We start from the raw sequence: 21,232 nt of genomic DNA on the forward strand, positions 1-21,232 counted from the left end.
TTCGAAATTGTAAACATTAATTTATAATTCATACTTGATCAGACAAAGAAAAGAGTATCGTTGTGAATCGGTCATTGCCATCTTATGCCATGGAGGGTAACATGGAGGGTAACATGGAGGGTAACATGGAGGGTAACATGGAGGGTAACATGGAGGGTAACTTGAAATTACGCTTTCTGCAGTCCCTTTAACAAGAGAAATAAGTTTTTAAAATATGAGATACATGTCGTCTTAGAAGTTTCATCCTTTGTTATGATGTATTCTCATTGAATCTAGTCTTCTTCGTCCCAGTTTGGTACATAACCATCCGTATAGGTAAAAGTAGGCACAAAACCTAAATAACATAGAGGAATAATAATAGAGAAGACTATATATTATTTATCTTTAAGAAATATACCTAGCAGGATACTTTCATCTGTCTACTATCTGGTTTATCCTATACTACCTGAATCTCCATCTATATAGTAGGATACTGTCATCAATCTACCATCTGGTTTATCCTATACTACCTGAATCTCCATCTATATAGTAGGATACTGTCATGAATCTACCATCTGGTTTATCCTATACTACCTGAATCCACATCTATATAGTAGGATACTGTCATGAATCTACCATCTGGTTTATCCTATACTACCTGAATCCACATCTATATAGTAGGATACTGTCATCAATCTACCATCTGGTTTATCCTATACTACCTGAATCCACATCTCTATAGTAGGATACTGTCATGAATCTACCATCTGGTTTATCCTATACTACCTGAATCTCCATCTATATAGTAGGATACTGTCATGAATCTACCACCTGGTTTATCCTATACTACCTGAATCTCCATCTCTATAGTAGAATACTGTCATCAATCTACTATCTGGTTTATCCTATACTACCTGAATCTCCATCTATATAGTAGGATACTGTCATCAATCTACCATCTGGTTTATCCTATACTACCTGAATCCACATCTATATAGTAGGATACTGTCATCAATCTACCATCTGGTTTATCCTATACTACCTGAATCTCCATCTATATAGTAGGATACTGTCATCAATCTACTATCTGGTTTATCCTATACTACCTGAATCCACATCTATATAGTAGGATACTGTCATCAATCTACTATCTGGTTTATCCTATACTACCTGAATCCACATCTATATAGTAGGATACTGTCATCAATCTACCATCTGGTTTATCCTATACTACCTGAATCCACATCTATATAGTAGGATACTGTCATCAATCTACCATCTGGTTTATCCTATACTACCTGAATCTCCATCTATATAGTAGGATACTGTCATCAATCTACCATCTGGTTGCCACACAGAGTAGGATCCTTCTACACGGCCTTCAGGAGGAATAATAAATTGTAAACACACACAGGTAGTAATTTTGGAATGAGAGTATTAACTATAGCAAATTGACTTGTACGACTATTTTTTAAGTTCTTCTCATCAGCTGACACCTTACAAAATGCCACATCGACCAATCACCCTTATTTTAAGTTTCACAATTCCTCCCTTTTAATATCTATATAAAGCAGTAGTCTTTAAAAAAAAGTTTTCATCTACAAAAGTTTTTTTCATTATGCTAAAAAGAGTCTTTACAGGGAAGAGGGATCGTCGATGAAATATTTAGCTATTTAATTCTGGTCTAACCTTTAAAAGTAGACCTAACATTCGAAAATGTACTCTGACACTTTTTCTAAGATTTTAAAGAAATTTCAAACATAATCTTAAGTAACTTTTTTGTTAAATCTGCAATTCTGTTGTTTATTCAGACATAAAAATAAAATCATATTTAAAATCTTTTTTTAAAAATCTTTTGAAAAGAGATCAAGCAAATTTTTGGAGAGTTTTTCTTTGATATCTTACAATAAATGTATGGAAAACCCTATTACCAGGATTATCCTGGGAAGCAGATTCATCTTGAGTCCAGTATATTCCCTCTGGTTCAGCTATCTTCTTGCTTACTCTATTCGAGAACTCATACTAATATACAACTATACAATATACAATATACAACATACAACAATACAATATACAACATACAACATACAACATACAACATAAGTACAAGATACAACATAAGTACAACATACAACATAAGTACAACATACAACATAAGTACAACATACAACATAAGTACAACATACAACAAAAGTACAGCATACAACATAAGAACAACATACAACGATATAACATTATTAGATAAATAAACTGAGAAAATCTACTGAAAATCAAAGCTATGCTTCACACTGCAACAGTAGCGTATTCAGTTGGGGGAAGGCCTCCCCCCCCCCTCCTACCCTCCCCTTAGAATTCTTGGGCGAAAGCAACAAGAGATAAAAAGAGGAGATTTTGCCCAAAAAGTGTAGATAAAAAATTTGATATTACACCAATATTAGCGTCATATGCAAGTATTGGTATATAGACATATTCCTTGAATAAAAGTAAGCTACTAAAGGTAAATAACTTTTGAGAAAATAAGAGCAAATTAGAAGGAACATCAACGGGATAGGGGAGGGGCGCAAAATACTTCCCCCCCCCTCCCTCTTGCTAAAATCCCTGTGTATATACTCTATACTCGATATTCACAATGGGACTTGAGAAAATTAAATGCTTAACTTCCGATCTCTCCTTGGCAGAGAACAGATGAGATGCAAGCTTTTAATGGAATTTTAATCCGTTGGACCAAGACCATACGGAGCAATGCTTCCTTAGAAGATTAACAAAACAAAATTTCCTAACTATAAAACTTTTGAATGACCGAAACTAAGTTTAATCGATCTGAATTGATCTGATTAACCTACCGGCATAGGTCCTGGATTCTCTTGATTATACTTCTGTGGAGCTGAGTCTGAATACCCGATGAGGAAAACTACCAAAGTTAGAAGAGAGAACATTTCTAACAAATAATTATACAAATTCATTTTTAATTTATAGGCAAAGAAGAGTAAGTATACAGGGTGTTTATTATTGTTCAAAATATTTCATATAATCACAGCTACAAGTTTTCAATTTTTACATAAAAATGATTTTTTTTTTTCGTATGTTTAAAACTTTGATATTTCAAACTTTCATTTGATCAAACAGAATCCATAGTTTGAAATATCTAAGGTCTACGACATTGAGTTGCAAAGATATAGGGATTAGAAAATCAAAGTTTGTGGCAAAGAATAATTTCGTTTTTTTCTTTAATTGACTGTAAAGCTAGGTAATTTCAAAATGTGATAGCAAAAATGTTGGATTTATTTTCTTTATACAAAATAAATGATTTTCGTCACTCTTCTCTGTAAAGTGACTTGTGGATTTATGCAACAGGAGAGAAAGAAGGAAATTGTCAGAATTAATCACTTTTCCAGATAGAAAAGGTTTAAACGGTACTGTTAGGAATCTGACATGACACTCTATTACTAAAAGGTCACTTGAAAGTACGTCTACAGACCTATTTTTCTAAAGTTTAAATATTTCAATACTTTTGATGATTTTGATGATTTTTAAGTGATTTCAAAAACGGTCTTCACTATCTATGGATACTTTTGGTATTCTTAAATACAGAACGTATAATATTTGGATTATGCGAAGGTTTAAATTGCAGTTTTATAATTAAGGACTTGATAATTTTAAGTGATGAATTCTTTTTTTCAAATTATTTTGACTTCTATGCATTCATATCTTGTCAAAAAATAATATCTGCTTAATAGACTTGTGATTGAATGTTGTAAAATTGTAAATAACTTTTTCGTTCTTTTAACCTTATCAAAATAAATTTAACCCTATCCCCGCTGGGGTACTTGAAAACCAGGATACGCTGGGGGGGGGTCAGGAATAGGGTTAAAACCATCTTTCCATTTCGTGTAAACGACTTTGTCGGAGCGACATTCATCAAATGTTAACCAAAGTTTCTACAACTTGTATAAATTTAAATTTAAGTTTAAAATTCCACTAAAACGCTCTTATAAAACGGCGGTAATTTCTTGATTTTTAAAATATAAAAATAATATTCTTACTGTATTGCCTGGTTGGCTGGTGAAGATGAAATGAGGCGGATTTCCGGCAAAATTGTAAATTTATCAAAGCTTTCATATTTTATCATGACGATACAAAACCTATTCATCAGGAACAAGATATTAAAAGAATTGCTTGAGTTTTTCTTTGTCATCTTTGAACACTAGATGCAGAGATAAGAGAGTTACAACTGGATGTCATCTTTTCAAGATTTAGGTTTTTTTCGTTCACAATAACCCCGAGGCAGGAGCCAAACAGATAATGATTGTGATGCCCATATCTAGGATATGTTAGGTTCATTATAATTTACGTAATTCAATAATTATTTAAGATATTTCTTTTAAAAAAAAAACTTGGATTATATCTTGGAAAACCAACTTTACCTGGAAAAAGAAACAATTTTTCAAACCAGGCTAATATTATTCCCATTTTTCAAACCAGGCTAATATTATTCCCATTTTTCAAACCAGGCTAATATTATTCCCATTTTTCAAACCAGGCTAATATTATTCCCATTTTTCAAACCAGGCTAATATTATTCCCATTTTTCAAACCAGGCTAATATTATTCCCATTTTTCAAACCAGGCTAATATTATTCCCATTTTTCAAACCAGGCTAATATTATTCCATTTTTCTAAAGAGATACTAAAGATAGATATTTACATATATTTCGACTAATGATAAAAAATTTTTAAACTTATCACAAACTACTATGCAATTCATTAATCAGGACCTGACTAGCCGACAAGGGAGATTTTAAAGAGGATCATGAGCTATGATTGGACATACAAACAAACAGAGATTACTACTTCATATACAGAAGCACGATACATTTCGACAACAGGCCAAAAAGGGGATTGAAATTTTTAAGGTTAAAAGACATAGCTCAACCATAGTTCATTTCAAGGCTGAATAGCCAGCAAGAGCTCTACATTACAAATACAACTATCTAAGGCAAACCTGGACAGTACGCCAAATGAATGGTCTCCTTTTAGTTAAAATTAAGTGGACACATATATTTACGTCTGGAGCTATGATTATGTTATTTTGCAACCCAAGATTTCTATCTTTTTAATATCGGCGTAACCCCCATATTATACTAGAAGGGCACATTTTGAATCCCTACTAAGCTAAGACCAATTCTGAAGCTTTTGTTTGCTTTAACACTAATAATGCCAATAGCTTCAACCGTTCCGATGTATCTAAGAAACAAGCCTAAAAGCAAGACAAAAATTTTAAATTTGACGACATATTACCAGAATTGTGATCTAATGATTTTAATTTTCCGTCTAATTTTTAAATGTAAACTTTCTAAAAGCAATCACATTCAAACTTGCTTCTGTAACATCATGCATTAGCTAATTTTCAGCACTATAGATCTTGTGATTTACCTTTCCTATATCTAGAGAGTGCAGTGCCCAACTGTTTTCCTATATCTAGAGAGTGCGCCCAACTGTTTCCACCGTTGGGAAGTTTACTAGATATAAACAAACAAATAAACTACCAATATATTCAGAGATGCTTTAAAAGATAGCAAAAATTGTTTTTTGTAATTAAACTGGAACTTATCTACAAATTTCGTTGTCAAAAATATATTCTTTTTACAAAATGTTTTTACTGCGCTTCAACAACTTTGTACTAATTATTATTGTACATGACTTTATTGAAAAAAGAAATACAGTTTTATTAATGTTTAACATAGTGATAATATGTATATTCAAATATTTTCAAAAACTTCTGCTCTCATCTAACTGCTGTAAATGCTCGTTCAATCTCTAAATTTATGAATTAAAAATATGTTATCAAAATTAGAAAATTAACTTTAATCAAAATATTTAAGAATTAAATTTAAAAGATATTAAAGTGCTTAAGTATTCTGAAATATGGGAAATTCCAAGTGTTTTTGGCCAAAAAATCAAATTTTCCGATTCTCATATCTTTGCAACCCAAAGGCCTAGAGCATTTACTATGAATTCTGTCAGATGAAATAATCTAATTACGTTTAAAATATTGAAAGGAGAAAATTTGAATTTGTGTTAAAAACTCAATTCCTTTCTAAGAATAAGTTGAATAGATCTATAAGTTGTAAATACATTTTTTATTCCATGCTAAAAAATTACACACCAGAGCCCTAAACGACACTTAAGACAGAGAATCGTAAAGAAACCCAGTTCCTGAAACCCGGTTTCATTAATGGGGTCAAGCTGTTTTGTAAATACCAATATTTTTCTTACGAAATATTATTTTATGCTGTTTCTTTACACTCTCTTTTGTTTTCTGATTTCTTAGACTAAAATCTAAGCAAATGAATCGGCCCCAAAAAGGAAACTCGGGAGTTTCGTTCAACGATACTCTTTTAAATTATTTACTCTTTTAAATTTCTGGCTCAGGACCACCTTATTTATGTTTACAAATACAGTGCACAGCATGTTATTGACAACCCAAGGTCGTTTATTAAGATTAAATACTCTGGTTGCGCTCCAATGTGCAGAAAATGTCGTCTTCATAGCAATAGACAATCAAAATCCTCATGGTGGAAGGATTTTCTCCGCTTCTACAGCTGACAAGCAGAAAAAATACTCTCCCCCCCCCTCCCCTTAGCAAACACGTTGTCACTTCAGCTCCTGCCACTAAGCAGCTACGTCATGAGGATTTTGAGTGTCCATTGCTATGAAGACGACATTTTCCGTAGATTGAAGTGCATTCAAAGTATCTAACCTTCAGGCACCTAGACAACCTGTGCAAGATTGTTAACATCCCTCCCAGAAACTTTAGTACACTTTTTTTGTTAACAAGGATATGAGTGTGCCTGCGGTACTTTCCTGCGTATTGCACAGTACTGCAGTGTTTACATTTCACCCAAACAAATTGTAAATAAATTCAGTGGAAGTTATTTCAGATTTTAGAAAATTATCAGAACAAATATTTAAACCTTTGACTGTTTCAGTTTTCGCAGTAATCTTGAGAGTTTTATTCTTTTTGGTAGATTCATGGACTCCAGAATACAAGGGGGAAGGTGAGCATCTTCAAACTAAACAGATTTATTCATGGAGTCCATCTTCAAACTAAACAAATATATTCATGGACTACAGAATACCAGGGCACACAAACTAAACTAAAAGTCTCTAAAGATGACTTTTCATTATGACTTTATAGATGTTTAAGAAAAGGAGAATCTATAGAAAGAGATATCAAGTTCTCCAAAATGTTGATATTACTTCTTAAGATTTTTAAATAAATTCTACATTAGTAAATTGAATTTGGTTCATTCTGTCATTTTTGAAGGTGTAATTAGTAATTTCACAATGTCTTTTCCCTAGGGCAACTTTCCAAGCGACAATTTCCTTAAAACGTACGTTTAAGGATAGGTTAGGATTCTGACGTGCTGCATGCTGCATTTGGGGGCCGAGCAGTGCGGCAAAAAGTAGCCGCTTGGGAAATTGCAAATTGCAAATTGCTGGGGAAGTTCCCGCTTGGGAAAATGCCCTAGGGAAAGTACTTTTTTATCATTTTAAAACCTACCAGAAATGGTTGAAGAAAGTCTGATTTTCCTGTTATAAATCAAATAAATTTGTACCTCGAGCTGCAGTATTGAAGAGAGAATTTTTTCAACTGATTCTGCAGATACATAAGTTGTTTCCTGCTCAATATTCAATATATGTACAGGGTTGCCCCAAAAAACAGGAATTACGGGTTTTCATCTTTAAAAAAAGACTCGAAAATGGGCTGGATCACATAGTTTTAAATGGGGTCGTTGAAGTACGTTTGTATCGTTAGATCCTTCTATTTACCGGAAAACTATGTCGAATATTTGAAAATATTGTTTAAGAAACAAAAAAAAATGGCTTACAGTTATCTGAACCCAGTTAGAATTTTCTTCTAGGCTTTCTGAAATCCAAAGTATATCGGTAGTTTTAAACCTAGATCTCTATGAAGAGAAGCGTCAAGAGAGGGGTTGCAGTAATCCCAACCCCATGGTTGAGAACAGCTTTCATGGACCTCAGAACTTTTTTTGCACGACATCAAATTGGGGCCTCTTTAAGAAATAATTTGAATTATAAACATCAAAGTAGGGTTGTTAATCGTTTTTGTAAACGATCGTTTTTTGTTTCGTTTTCAAAAACGATCGTTTCGTTTTCGGAAAAAAACGTTCGTTTCTAAAAACGACCCACTCGTTTTAAACTTTTAGAAAATGAATAGCGATCTTTTTTGAAAACGATCGTTTTTATTAAAACGATTTGCGACCGTTTTTAATACGATTGTTTTTAAAGAAACGATCGTTTTTGAAAAAAAATTTTATTGATTATTATTTTAACGATCGTTAACGAAGGGTCGACGTTAACGATCGTTAACGAAGGGTCATCGTTAACGATCGTTAACAAAGGGTCGTCGTTAACGATCGTTAACGAAAGGTCGTCGTTAACGATCCTTAACGAAGGGTTGTCGTTAACGATCGTTAACGAAACGACGAACTTTATCAAAACGGTCGTTTTAGAAAAAAAATTACATGCAACTTTATTGAATGTCGTCTTACATGAAGTTTAACAGTTGTAGGGGAGTTAAAACTCATCGATATTTTCTTAAAAACTACTCAATGATAAGTACAGATGCCCTTCAGATCGGTTTCCTCACTTCGTTAACGATCGTTAACGAAGGGGTCGTCATTAACGATCGTAAACGAAGGGTTGTCATTAACGATCGTTAACGAAGGGTCGTCGTTAACGATCGTTAACGAAGGTTGTCGTTAACGATGGGTTGTCGTTAACGATCGTTAACGAAGGTCCGTCTTTAACAATCGTTAACGAAGGGTCGTCGTTAACAATCGTTAACTAAACGACGAATTTTATAAAAACGATCGTTTTGAAAAACGATCGTTTTTAAAAACGATCGTTTTAAAAACGATCGTTTTAAAAACGACCATTTTTAAAAAACGAACTTTTTAAAAAACGATCGTTTTTAAAAACGATCGTTTCGTTTTCGATTTTTCGTCGTCGTTTTCATAACGAAACGATCGTTTTTCTGAAAAATGAAAACGTTAACATCCCTACATCAAAGTAATCTAATTAAGTATTATTACATTTCTAAGCATATTTTTTTCTCTATGCAATATAGATTTGAACAGAAGAAAAGAAGGTATTAAATGTTCAAAGTAAACAGCAAGGTTTTCGATCATTTGACGAACGGAAGCACTAAACTACAAAATTTTACCTAAACGACCCCTGCTAAAATTAAAAACTTTATGTTTCAGCACTTTTTTAAAAACGCTAATCCCTGTTTTTTTGGGACACCCTGTAGAATTGTAGATTAATTGTAGTAATTTGTAGAAAAACCCACAATTTAGAATAATAAGTTTTCGAAATTGTAAACATTGATATCTAATTCATACTTGATCAGACAAAGCTTTAAAGGGTACAGTTGTGAATCGGGCATTGCCATCTGTGCATGAAGGGTCACTTGAAATTACGCTTACAGTCCTTTTAATCTTAATGTTAAACTTGAAAACATTAAGATATTTAAAAATATGAAAATCTCCAACCTCTTCAAAAATCCGTTCCAAGATCCAGACTATTCTATTGCGAGGCTGTATACACAATTCCTAATTAGTTTTCTTATTAGAGTAAATAATATTGAGTGTTTACCTCCCCCCCCCTTCACCACTTATACCACTAATCTTATATTATTATCATTGATAAAACTGGTCAACTAAGGCGGTGTGATAGGGTTAAAATATCTTGGGTCTACGACATCGGGTTGCAAAGGATTACAAATTAGAGTTTGTGACAAAAACCCAGTTACTTTCAAACTCGACCAATCATATACCCGGTCCAATTATTTTATGACTTTTATATGATATAGAACACGTTCCCGCAATTTTTAACGTTAACAATTCCAAACCGGTTTGTTCAACATTATTATATTAAAAAATATATTTACCTCAACCTGTGTGATTAATGTAAACTGAATAAAGTCTATGAATTCTCCTCCTGGTGTAACAAAAATATTGCTATTCATCAAATTTGCTGCAAAGTTCAAAGTAAAAAAAAAACTTTAATTCAAAACTAGAACAAAACTAAACTTCCCTTTAAAACAAATCATTGCCTAAATCATTCACTTTATCATACGTCAAATAAAGTATTGTTTTTCATAAAAATAATTATAGTCTAAAAAATCACTTTAGACTTTAATTATTGTATTTTAAGACACCCTTAGAAAACTAGACAGTTAGAAGTGGTAGAAGGAATAACCAAATAAAGGATTATTCGTCAAGTACGTCATGTACGTCATGTACGTCAAGTACGTCAAGTACGTCAGAAAAATATTACAAGGAAAAATTTATTTAAAGATAAAAAGGATTATTTTGAATGGATGAACGTAAAGAAAATATTTGAATTATAAATATGTTGTTTCCTCCGAAAAGATTGAAAACATTTTCAACAAATCTGGGAATCTCCAGGTTTCCTGAAAAATATTTTTATTTAAATAACATCATAAAAACTCTTAGAAAACATTTAATTTTATGAATATTAAAAGTCTAGCGAACTTAAAATTAAAGCATTAGAAGGAGTTCTCAGCTAATATTTACCATTGGACAACGATTCCAAAGTTAATATTTATCATTGGACAAGGATCCCTCAGCTAATATTTACCATTGGACAAGGATTCCTCAGCAAATATTTACCATTGGATAAGGATTTCTCAGCTAATATTTACCGTTGGAAAGGATTCCTCAGCTAATTTTCACCATTAGACAAGGATTCTCCTGTTAATATTTACCATTGGACAAGGATTCCTCTGCTAATATTTACAATTGGACAAGGATCCCTCAGCTAATAATTACCATTAGACAAAGATTCCTCAGCTAATATTCACCATTGGACAAGGATCCCTCAGCTAATATTTACCATGGGACAAGGATTTCTCAGCAAATATTTACCATTGGACAAGGATTTCTCAGGTAATATTCACCATTGGATAAGGATTCTCCTCTTAATATTTACCATTGGACAAGGATTCTCCTGTTAATATTTACCATTGGACAAGGATTCTCCTGTTAATATTTTCCATTGGACAAGGATTCTTCTGTTAACATTACCATTGGACAAGACAAGGATCCCTCAGCTAATATTTACCGTTGGACAAGGATTTCTCAGCTAATATTTACCATGGGACAAGTATTTCTCAGCTAATATTTACCATTGGACAAGGATTCTCCTGTTAATATTTACCATTGGACAAGGATTCTCCTGTTAATATTTACCATTGGACAAGGATTCCTCTGCTAATTCTTCAAACTCTGTTCTAGACATTACTCCTGAAATATTCATACATTTATTCCTTACATTTATTATTCATTAATACATGAATTTTAGATTTTTAGATGCAAAAATATAGTTTAAAGAAAAGTTTTGTAGTACTTAATTTATTTTAAAAAATGTAATTCTTGAACGATTTTTAATGATTCGCTCTCATATCCCTTCACCCCCCCCCCCTTTGCTCTGAGAAACCATCTTTTTAACATGAAAAAGTATGCAATTACCATCTGGGAAGTTTTGGCAAAATATTTGATGTTTATTTTTCAACTCCAACTCTGACATAACTAATCTCTCTGCGCACCTCCTTTATCGCAGAAAATAAAACAGAATACCTCCCCCCCCCCTGCTATTGCCACTTTTTTATATTTTTGGAATATTTCCCTAGGAAAGTTTGGTTTATGTTTCCGATCCTCGGAAAAGTTTAGAGTTTTTGGTTTCTTTCAGAAATTGACAGAAACTATTTCTTAGGGGTAATTTCAAGTAACCTTCCGTTGGTAAAGGGCGTGTTCAATTCACATTAGAATCCTTGACAACTTTAATTGATAAAAAAGAAACAAAATTATTCTAAATTATTTACAGAAACGTTTGATTATTGATTACTTTGTTAGCAAGCTGTTTTACTTTTAAAATATGTTAATATTACTTTTTATCATACAATTAAAACTTTAATTCTTAAAATCTAGCAGAGGAAAAAAATCAGAAGGGATAGTTTTATTTGAGGGCAGAATAGTGACGATTTGGAAGGAAAAGGTTTGGTTTGAAAGCTAATTATATAATTGATTCCGAAGGCGGAATGAGAAAGAACAATATTGGTTTATGGTATATTTGTTTATTTCCTTGTGTCTATTTTGTCCAGAGTTTTCATTTGTCTGAAAAAAAACTCGATTTAGATGGTGAACTCTTCCGATTAACTGATCAACTGATTTTCTGATCAACTGATTTTCTGATCATCTGATTTCTTGCTTTCTTATTTCCTGATTTTATCAACTTTCTGGTTTACTATTCTCTTGATTTATCAACCTTCTTGTTTACTATTCTCCTGATTTATCAACATTCTTGTTTACTATTCTCCTGATTTATCAACCTTCGTGTTTACTATTCTCCTGATTTATCAACCTTCTTGTTTACTAATTTCCTGATTTTTCAACTTTCTGGTTTACTAATTTCCTGATCTATTAACTTTCTGTTTTACTTATTTCCTGATCTATTAACTTTCTGTTTTACTTATTTCCTGATCTTATAAACTTTCTGGTTTAATAATTTTCTGGTCGATACACTGATATTTATTTCTAAAAAGGAAGAAAGTTTTTTATTTGATTTGTTCCACTTTAACTTTTTGTCAACAGTTTTGTTTTCAGTATTATCATGAGCACTATTTATATTAACCTTCTAGTCTCCATATCTACAAACATGCCTCCTTATGTATGTTCTATTCATGCCTTAATCTTACATATTTGTGCAGTCCATAGATAAATAAATAAACATAGATAGCTTAGGTACGCAAAATCACCAAGAATTGTACAGTCCGCGAACTCATACTTCAAAGGGGTCAAAGTGTGCTTCAATGATAAGCGGGGTGGTTTGGTGTTTCAATGGATTTCATAATAGAGTGTAAAATAACTCCGGGAATGGAACTATTTAAACAACAATATTTCACTGAGCAACATATCATATTGACGAGAACTGAAGAAGGACATGAGAAGGACTAAACTAACATAAATTTCTCTCTGCAGAACTCATGTACACCACAAGTACTCAATGACATAAGAACAGCCAATGTTCACAACCGACCTAGTAAATCTATATAATAGGAATATCTTTAAAACATCTCTGTACATTTAAATCTTTCAAGATGAAAAATGTCGTCTTATGCGCAATCTATCTTTATTTATGGTGCAGTCTTGGTCACCTTCCTGTATTCAAGTATTTGCTTTCATTTTCAAGTACTTTTCGAGAGTTAAAACATTGTTTGCAGCCCCATAGCAGATGTCAATCTCATTAAAATCATCAACAAAGGAGCCTTGCGAATTTGGTTTGAGAAACTTTGAATTATGTCGAGGACGGTTTCTTGGGTTTTTGTGGATTTTTTTCTGCTCAGACATTTCCTCGTTCTGCTAACAATCTCCATTACACTTTTTCCCTTTTAGTCCACTTGTAGACTATTGCCGTGCCCATGATTATTCTCCTCTGATGCACTTTGGATCATGTCAAGGGTGTCTGCTTTACTTTTGGAAAGTTTTAGAATATGGAAGTGTGTATATGATCGAATAGTTAAAAAGGTATCAATATTTTTTCAAAAAAGAGGTTTATAAGGGGGGCACAATGTTTCCAAGGGGGGGGGCACAAAAATGTGCTCCCCCTACAGAAATGCTCTCGTACGAGCCTGCTTACTAGTAATCATACTGAGGTACAGGGGCGTAGTGAGGGGGCCGGTACCCCTGTGCCCCCAAGACATGCACCCCCTAGGCCCCCCTCCCTAGAGCCAGAGGCAGGCTCTAATATATTAAACTCACATATATATTCAGATTTTTTTACTTTTCTTATCAATCGACAATGTCACATTTGTCCATTTTATGATATTTCTCAAATTCTTTCTTGTGCCTTAATCTTATTTACAATATTTTTTCGCGGGGTTTCATTTAAAATCCATTTCAGTCTCTCAGAGCAAGATGATTGACGCAGAGTTTTATTAAGCTTTAAATAATTCTGTCTCCAGTGTACTCTACTGTGGCGCAACCATGTTTCGACCCCCCTCAGCATATTTCGCCCCCTCTCGCCCCCCACCCCTCACTTGGCTCCAGCATGATCATGATTGTGAATCATCTTTTATCAAATTTTGTCAATTAAGAAAAAATATCAAAATTTTTCTTTGGCACTTCTCGTTTTTGACTTAAAGAAATTATCTTAATGATGAAAATGTTTTCTTTGCCGCACATGGGCTTGATAAATTTAAGTTTTTTTCAAGCGGTTCATAGCGACAATTACACAAAAATTGTTCTGAGAAAAAATTTGTTGTAATTTTGAAATTTGTTATTTTCTATTGGTACAATATCACAAGATTACAAGGATAGGATAGATTTCAAAAAAAGATTGAATAAAAATAAAACAAGAAATAATTAAATAAAAACCACATCATTATTTTTCTAACTTTTTTAAAACATGTAACATTGTTTTATATTTAAACATGCATGAAATAAAATATTTAAAAAAATTTATGACGAAAAGTTAATACAATATAAAACACTATAATATTATATATGATATGTATTTATATTTATATCGGATGTTTAAGACTTTATTATGGAGTTTAATATTACTGCAACAGTTCAAATCAATTGAATTAAGTATGCGTAAGATTTAAATAGAAAATTCCTATCTCGTTAGTCTCTGTATATCATTATTAATTTTATCAGTAAAATGGAGCTTTAAAAAGTACTAAAATGCGTAAGTAAAAGATTTTTGGCTCATAAAACATTTTATCTTGTTTTTTTTCGTTTCCCCGCGCGCAATTTGTCCTATATTACGATTTTACCTATTTTTCCTTTTAAACCCACTCAATTTAGAAACTTAAAACCAAGCTAAGAAAAATCTCGTGGTTCTCCCGAGTTCCCTATTAAAAATGTGAGACAAATCGGTTAATGTTTCACGAGTTATGATAGGAAATAAAACAGACGGACAAACAATTGATTACAATTTTTATAAACATAAACATTTTTGATTTTGTACAGAACAAATAATGTTTTCCTCTAAAGGGCAGATGTTTTTAAGGACAAAAGAAGTTTTCTTCAAAAGCAGATGATTTTTAGGACAAATGATATTTTCTTCTGAAGGACAGATGATTTTTAGGACAATTGATGATGTTTTCTTCTAAAGGACAGATGATTTCCAGGACAACTGATCTATGATAGACAGCTGACTTATATGAAATTATTCCAATAAAAATGTTGAAAGGACAAATGAAATGTAAGAAGTGTGATTTAATATTAACAAAAGTTCTGTAGTAAACAACGGATATTTCAAAAGTTCAACTTGTAGGCCAGGGAATATAGGATTTAAAATCGATAATATTGAAAAAATTGAGCAACTTAGGATCCACCTGGAAACTGAAGAGGGAGGGGGGGGGATTTCCAATACTTATCTTTTAGGTGGAGCATTATGATTTAATTAAGGTAATTAAAAGTTACTTCAGCCGTCTACCCGCACTTGAATGATTTTACCAGATTTTACAAAATTTTTGCTATGAAAGTCGACCCACTTATTTTAGAATCTTTTAACCAAGCTAAGAACATATCTGTGGGCCTCCCGAATTCCCCAATAAAAATTTGAGGCGAATCAGTCCAGGGGTTCCTGAGTTATGATCGGACAAACAAACAGACAGCAAACAAGGATACAAGTATAGTCGGTATACCCGAGTAGACGTGTGTGAGTGAGCACCAGATGGCTGGTTAACTGGGAATTCTACCCTTTAGACAGTATATAAAAACCTGTCACTCTGAACTCTTAACACAAACATATAAAATGGCGAATCTTCTTCTTTCCCTAGTTACGCTTTTAAAGTACTGTGCTCCATCAATCAATAGTGTAGATCACTAAAATGTAAACTGTCACCTCTTCACCATCATATATCAAGATGTAAGGATCCAGCAGATTTAGCAACATTAGGAGACCAGCTCCCCACTCTTCTTACTGAATTCCTGGAAGAAAACAAAGAACTGTTTGCTGAGGAGGAAAAAACAGCATTCAAGATCCTAATAAGACCCTGACAGAACTTCAACATCAAAACAAGTTTAGAGCGAAAGCCTTTTCCAGAGCCGGCACTGATGAGGACAGGAAAAAATTCCATGCCTGTCTGAAATCAATTAGTGAGCATAGAAAAGTTGAAAAAAGAAGACTCCTTCTAAAAACTAACAAACACCAAGAAAAAAAGTCTCACAAAAACCCTTGGGATTTTTCTGAACAAGCTGTCAAGGGATCATTACTACAGGAGAAATTGAAACCAACCTTTGACCTAGGATTTGCAAACAGAAAAAACCGGAAAAATACAGCACACCCGGTATCATAGACATGAACAGTTTATACTGGTTCCCCTTTGTGTCAATAACCCACGAATCTCAGAGATTCACCTTTGTATCAACACCCTGTATAATAATTTTATTATTATTATTAATTTAAAAGAGGAGTATTCCAAGGTAACCCGCTTAGTCCCATCATATTTCTGATGGTTTTCAATCAAATCATTTAATTTCTACGGAGTAAGATTGATTGTGAATTTAATCTGAATGGAGATAAAATTATTACTCTGGCCTATGCTGACGATTTTTGCCTGATAACAACAGATCTCTTAAAGAATAAAAAATTCAAAATGAAATAAAATCCAAGATTGAAAGTATGAGAATGAGATTAAACCAGCACAATGTAGATCATTTTCCATCAGATCAGGTGTACCTAGCAGAATAAACTTTACTATTGGTGAAACTGAAATTCCAAATATATTTCAAAAAGAGCAAAAATTCCTTCGCAAACTTCTATTTCCTACTGGTAAACTTAGTGATGCGTTCGATTACATCAAGAGTGAATTTGAAACAAAACTCATAAATATAAATGCACTTCTTATTCGGGATGAATATTAAGTCTGGATCTACAAACATTATTTCATTCCTTCTATTAGATTTCTGCTCACTGTTCATACAATATCACAGAGTCATCTGAAGAAACTAGACACATTCACTGATAAATTTGTGAAAAAATGGACTGAATTACCATCCTGTGCAACAAATGCTGCGCTACACTTGAAACCTGGCGTAGACATCACTTCAATATCCACCTTGTTCAAAACAACTATGACGCAAGCATACACTAGGATAAGAATTGTTCAGCAAAAGCGCAAATTCAATCTTTAAATTCTCACAGAAAAAAACTGGTTTAGAAAATTAAAATTAGATATTATCATCGAAAATAAAAAATCTTATTCAGTTATTGGTTTCTGTAATGTTTCATTGTTCCAAAACATATTCTGTAGTTTTCTTGCATTTTTATTGAAAATTTCAATTGAAAAATATGTTCCTAAACATCTGATAAGATTACTGTAGAATTTTTTTTACATTTTTGTCGTCGTTACTTAATAATTTAATAAAAATCTGTTCTTAAAACGTAACCACCCAAATAGATGATTATGAACGTCGACATTGCGCTCAAACTCAGTAATTAAACGCTATTAAAACGTTTTATATGTCTCAAATGAATTCTAAAAAAATTCCCACGATACTACATTCTCAGTTCGACTACCATACATTGCCGGTCACTCCCTTTAAGTATTGCGAAATGTTCTAGTTTTGTAAAGAAGAAAGGTTTATAAAAATCTCCGCTTTTAAGAATTGTAAAAGCTTAAATTGTCAAGTTAACAAACAATGGAATTGGGGTCAAAATATTCCCCACTGATTTATACAATAAAATATAAATATAAATTTTTTTAAATCTTTTTTCTTTTTTATTATATTTTCCTGTGATTTTTGTAAATTTTCTTAAAATCAATTAGGATATTTTAGACTTTTGGAAATCCCAAAGTTTTCCAATTTAAATTTTCTTCTCTAAAAATTATATTTATAATTATACATTTATAGAAAGATATATAGGAATTGAGTTTTTGCCATCTAATCTCTATATCTTTGCGACCCAATGTCGTAGATCTTAGATATTTTAAACTATGAACTCTGTTCGATTGAATAGTCGTAGTTTGAAATATCAAAGGTTCTACACCATCGGGTTGCAAAGATATATGGATTAGAACATTTGAATTTGTGGCTAAAACTCAATTCCTTCACATTTTTTATCAAGTTTTAGTTTTTAAACCAACACATCGGCCCATTGGCCCTCTCTAACGCAATCCTAGGTTTTATTGTATAAAATCAGTTGAACAGTCCTGAAATGTCTGGATGAACAAACAAACTATTTAGTCAATGCTTTGATGCCAACCAGTTATAAAGTCCAAATTACCTGATTTACCTTGTATTGGTGACTTGTTTTCCGATATGTGTAGAATGGTTTATATAAAGTGTATATATTACTACTAACTATAGAAAATTCTACTGGTTTATATAAAGTGTATATTACTACTAACTATAGAAAATTCTACTGGTTTATATAAAGTGTATATTACTGCTAACTATAGAAAATTCTACTGGTTTATATAAAGTGTATATTATTGCTAACTATAGAAAATTCTACTGGTTTATATAAAGTGTATATTACTGCTAACTATAGAAAATTCTACTGGTTTATATAAAGTGTATATTACTACTAACTATAGAAAATTCTACTGGTTTATTTAAAGTGTATATTACTACTAACTATAGAAAATTCTACTGGTTTATATAAAGTGTATTTTACTGCTAACTATAGAAAATTCTACTGAAGACTGTAGAGTGTAGAGTAAACTCCTAGGGGAAATATTACAACTTTGAACTCAATATTCCCCCTCATGCAAACATTACAAACACTACATACACAACAAACATTATTTACAGTGTTCACAACAAACACTATATACACAAAAAACATTATGTACACAACAAACATTATATACACAACAACCATTTTGTACACAACAAACATTCAGTACACAACAACCATTATGTACACAACAAACACTATATACACAACAAACACTATATACACAACAACCATTATATACACAACAAACATTATATACACAACAAGCATTATATACACAACAACCAAAATGTACACAACAACCATTATATACAAAACAACCATTATATACAAAACAAACATTATATACACAACAACCATTATAAACACAACAACCATTATACACACAACAAACATTATGTACACAACAACCACTATGTACACAACAAACATTTTATACACAACTAACATTATATACACAACAAACATTATATACACAACAACCACTATGTACACAACAAACATTTTCTACACAACTAACATTATGTACACAACAAACATTATATACACAACAACTATTATGTACACAACAAACATTAGATACACAACAAATATTATATACACAACAACCATTTTATACACAACAACCTTTATATACACAACAAACATTCTATACACAATAAACATTATATACACAACTAACATTATATACACAACAAACATTATATGCACAACAAACATTTCAAACAAAACAAGCATTATATACACAAAAACAGTACATTCACTATATATACACTGCTTAAATCCGTCAGTCACTTAGATGGAGAAAAACTAAAAATAAAAGTTTGTTTAAGGGAAGAATCGAATATTTCTGTTATTTTTGCTGAATAAAATGTGTGACAAGGTTACCCCCCCCCCCCCAACATATAGATTAAGTAGTTGTCTCCGCAGTGTTGGAATACACTTATTTAAGTGGAAACAAACTTAAAACAAATTAATTAGCAACTTTTGATTATTATTGTTTTATAAGTGTTTTCGTCTCGAGAAATCAACTTCATACTTTTTAAGATGTGTTGTGGGGGAAATCTTTTTTTTACAGTCCAGGTTAAAAAATTAATTTTCAGAAGATTTTTTAGATTAGCGGCAAAATAAAAGTTATTCGTAAGAAAAATATTTTCAATAAGTTTGAAGCATTTTGAAAAGAATATTTATATGGTTGGATTTGTTTTAGTAATGAATATCTAGTTACATCAAATACAAATACTAATCAACGGAAAATATTTTTTTTTTTTTTATATTGCTAAGTAATGAATTAGCAGTAATTATTCTCTGGGATTCTCACATTTTCATCTCCATGCGTCTAAGGCATTGCTTAGGATCCGGATCCTGGATCCACAATAATCTAGCTCCCTCTGGACCAAGATCCGGATCCTGGATCCACAATAGTCTAGCTCCCTCTGGACCAAGATCCGGATCCTGGATCCACAATAATCTAGCTCCCTCTGGACCAAGATCCGGATCCTGGATACACAATAATTTAGCTCCCTCTGGACCAAGATCCGGATCCTGGATACACAATAATTTAGCTCCCTCTGGACCAAGATCCGGATCCTGGATCCACAATAATCTAGCTCCCTCTGGACCAAGATCTGGATCCTGGATCCACAATAAATAGCTCCCTCTGGACCAAGATCCGAATCCTGGATCCACAATAATTTAGCTCCCTCTGCACCAAGATCCGGATCCTGGATCCACAATAATCTAGCTCCCTCTGCACCAAGATCCGGATCCTGGATCCACAATAATCTAGCTCCCTCTGCACCAGGATCCGGATTCAAGTGGCAAAAACTCAGCTTTTGCCACAACCCAACACATTTTAATCCCTACATCTTTGCAGCCCAATGTCATAGACATTTGACATTTCAAATATCAAAGGTTGACTCCGTCAGGTTGCAAAGATATGGGATTACATAATTTGAGTTCGGGGCAAAGACTCAATTTCTTTCAACCAAAACATCATTAAATATAAACGTTTTGCTGTCAAAACATTTTTCTGCCAACCTCTAAGATAAAATTGTAACCTTCTTAATTATTGAATGTTAAATAAAGTTTCTGCATAAAATTTTTTTTGTGAAATTTGTTTATGATAAAAAAAATTATCAAAAATCAAGAATTATTTTTGGTATGGATCCACATCAAAATGCAATTGATCCTAAAAAGTAAATAATGTTTCCATCAAAAATTCAATTACTGTTTATTTAGATTCCAAATTCAAAAATAAATCAATTAAAATTTCACATTGTGCTTTATTTACATCAAATATTTGTAAGTATGAGATGGGGGGGAGTATGAGATAGGGGGGCGGGGAGTTTTTAGAAAAATTTTGGAGACTTTTTTAAGTTTTTACTTTGCGTATGTAGATGATTAATTTTCAGTATATAATGTCTAAGGTACAGTCGTTCTGCCTACT

The 21,232-nt window shown here is 32.4% G+C and overlaps 2 protein-coding genes across 3 annotated transcripts; both read right to left on the reverse strand.

Annotated features, from left to right (window-relative positions):
- Positions 1–4,042, reverse strand: LOC111695014 (uncharacterized). The gene is made up of 5 exons (XM_023464143.1): positions 4,023–4,042; positions 2,823–2,917; positions 1,911–2,001; positions 1,278–1,358; positions 1–334 (listed from the first exon to the last, which is right to left on the reverse strand). Exons 2-5 carry the CDS (start codon positions 2,913–2,915, stop codon positions 273–275), a joined length of 327 nt encoding a protein of 108 aa, XP_023319911.1. The 5' UTR covers positions 2,916–2,917; positions 4,023–4,042; the 3' UTR covers positions 1–272.
- A 1,614-nt stretch (positions 4,043–5,656) lies between these two features.
- Positions 5,657–12,201, reverse strand: LOC111695025 (uncharacterized). Of its 2 annotated transcripts, XM_023464162.1 has the most exons (9): positions 12,171–12,201; positions 11,559–11,638; positions 11,280–11,333; positions 10,430–10,480; positions 9,956–10,005; positions 9,558–9,617; positions 7,599–7,661; positions 6,954–7,052; positions 5,657–5,796 (listed from the first exon to the last, which is right to left on the reverse strand). In XM_023464162.1, exons 1-9 carry the CDS (start codon positions 12,197–12,199, stop codon positions 5,749–5,751), a joined length of 534 nt encoding a protein of 177 aa, XP_023319930.1. In that variant the 5' UTR covers positions 12,200–12,201; the 3' UTR covers positions 5,657–5,748. The 2 variants fall into 2 exon arrangements, with proteins under 2 accessions (XP_023319930.1, XP_023319931.1); XM_023464163.1 differs by lacking the exon at positions 5,657–5,796 and having other exon boundaries at positions 7,043–7,086.
- Between the last annotated feature and the right edge of the window lie 9,031 nt (positions 12,202–21,232).

Source organism: Eurytemora carolleeae, unplaced genomic scaffold (assembly GCF_000591075.1).
Source record: "Eurytemora carolleeae unplaced genomic scaffold, Eaff_2.0 scaffold147, whole genome shotgun sequence".
NCBI lineage: Eukaryota > Metazoa > Arthropoda > Copepoda > Calanoida > Temoridae > Eurytemora > Eurytemora carolleeae.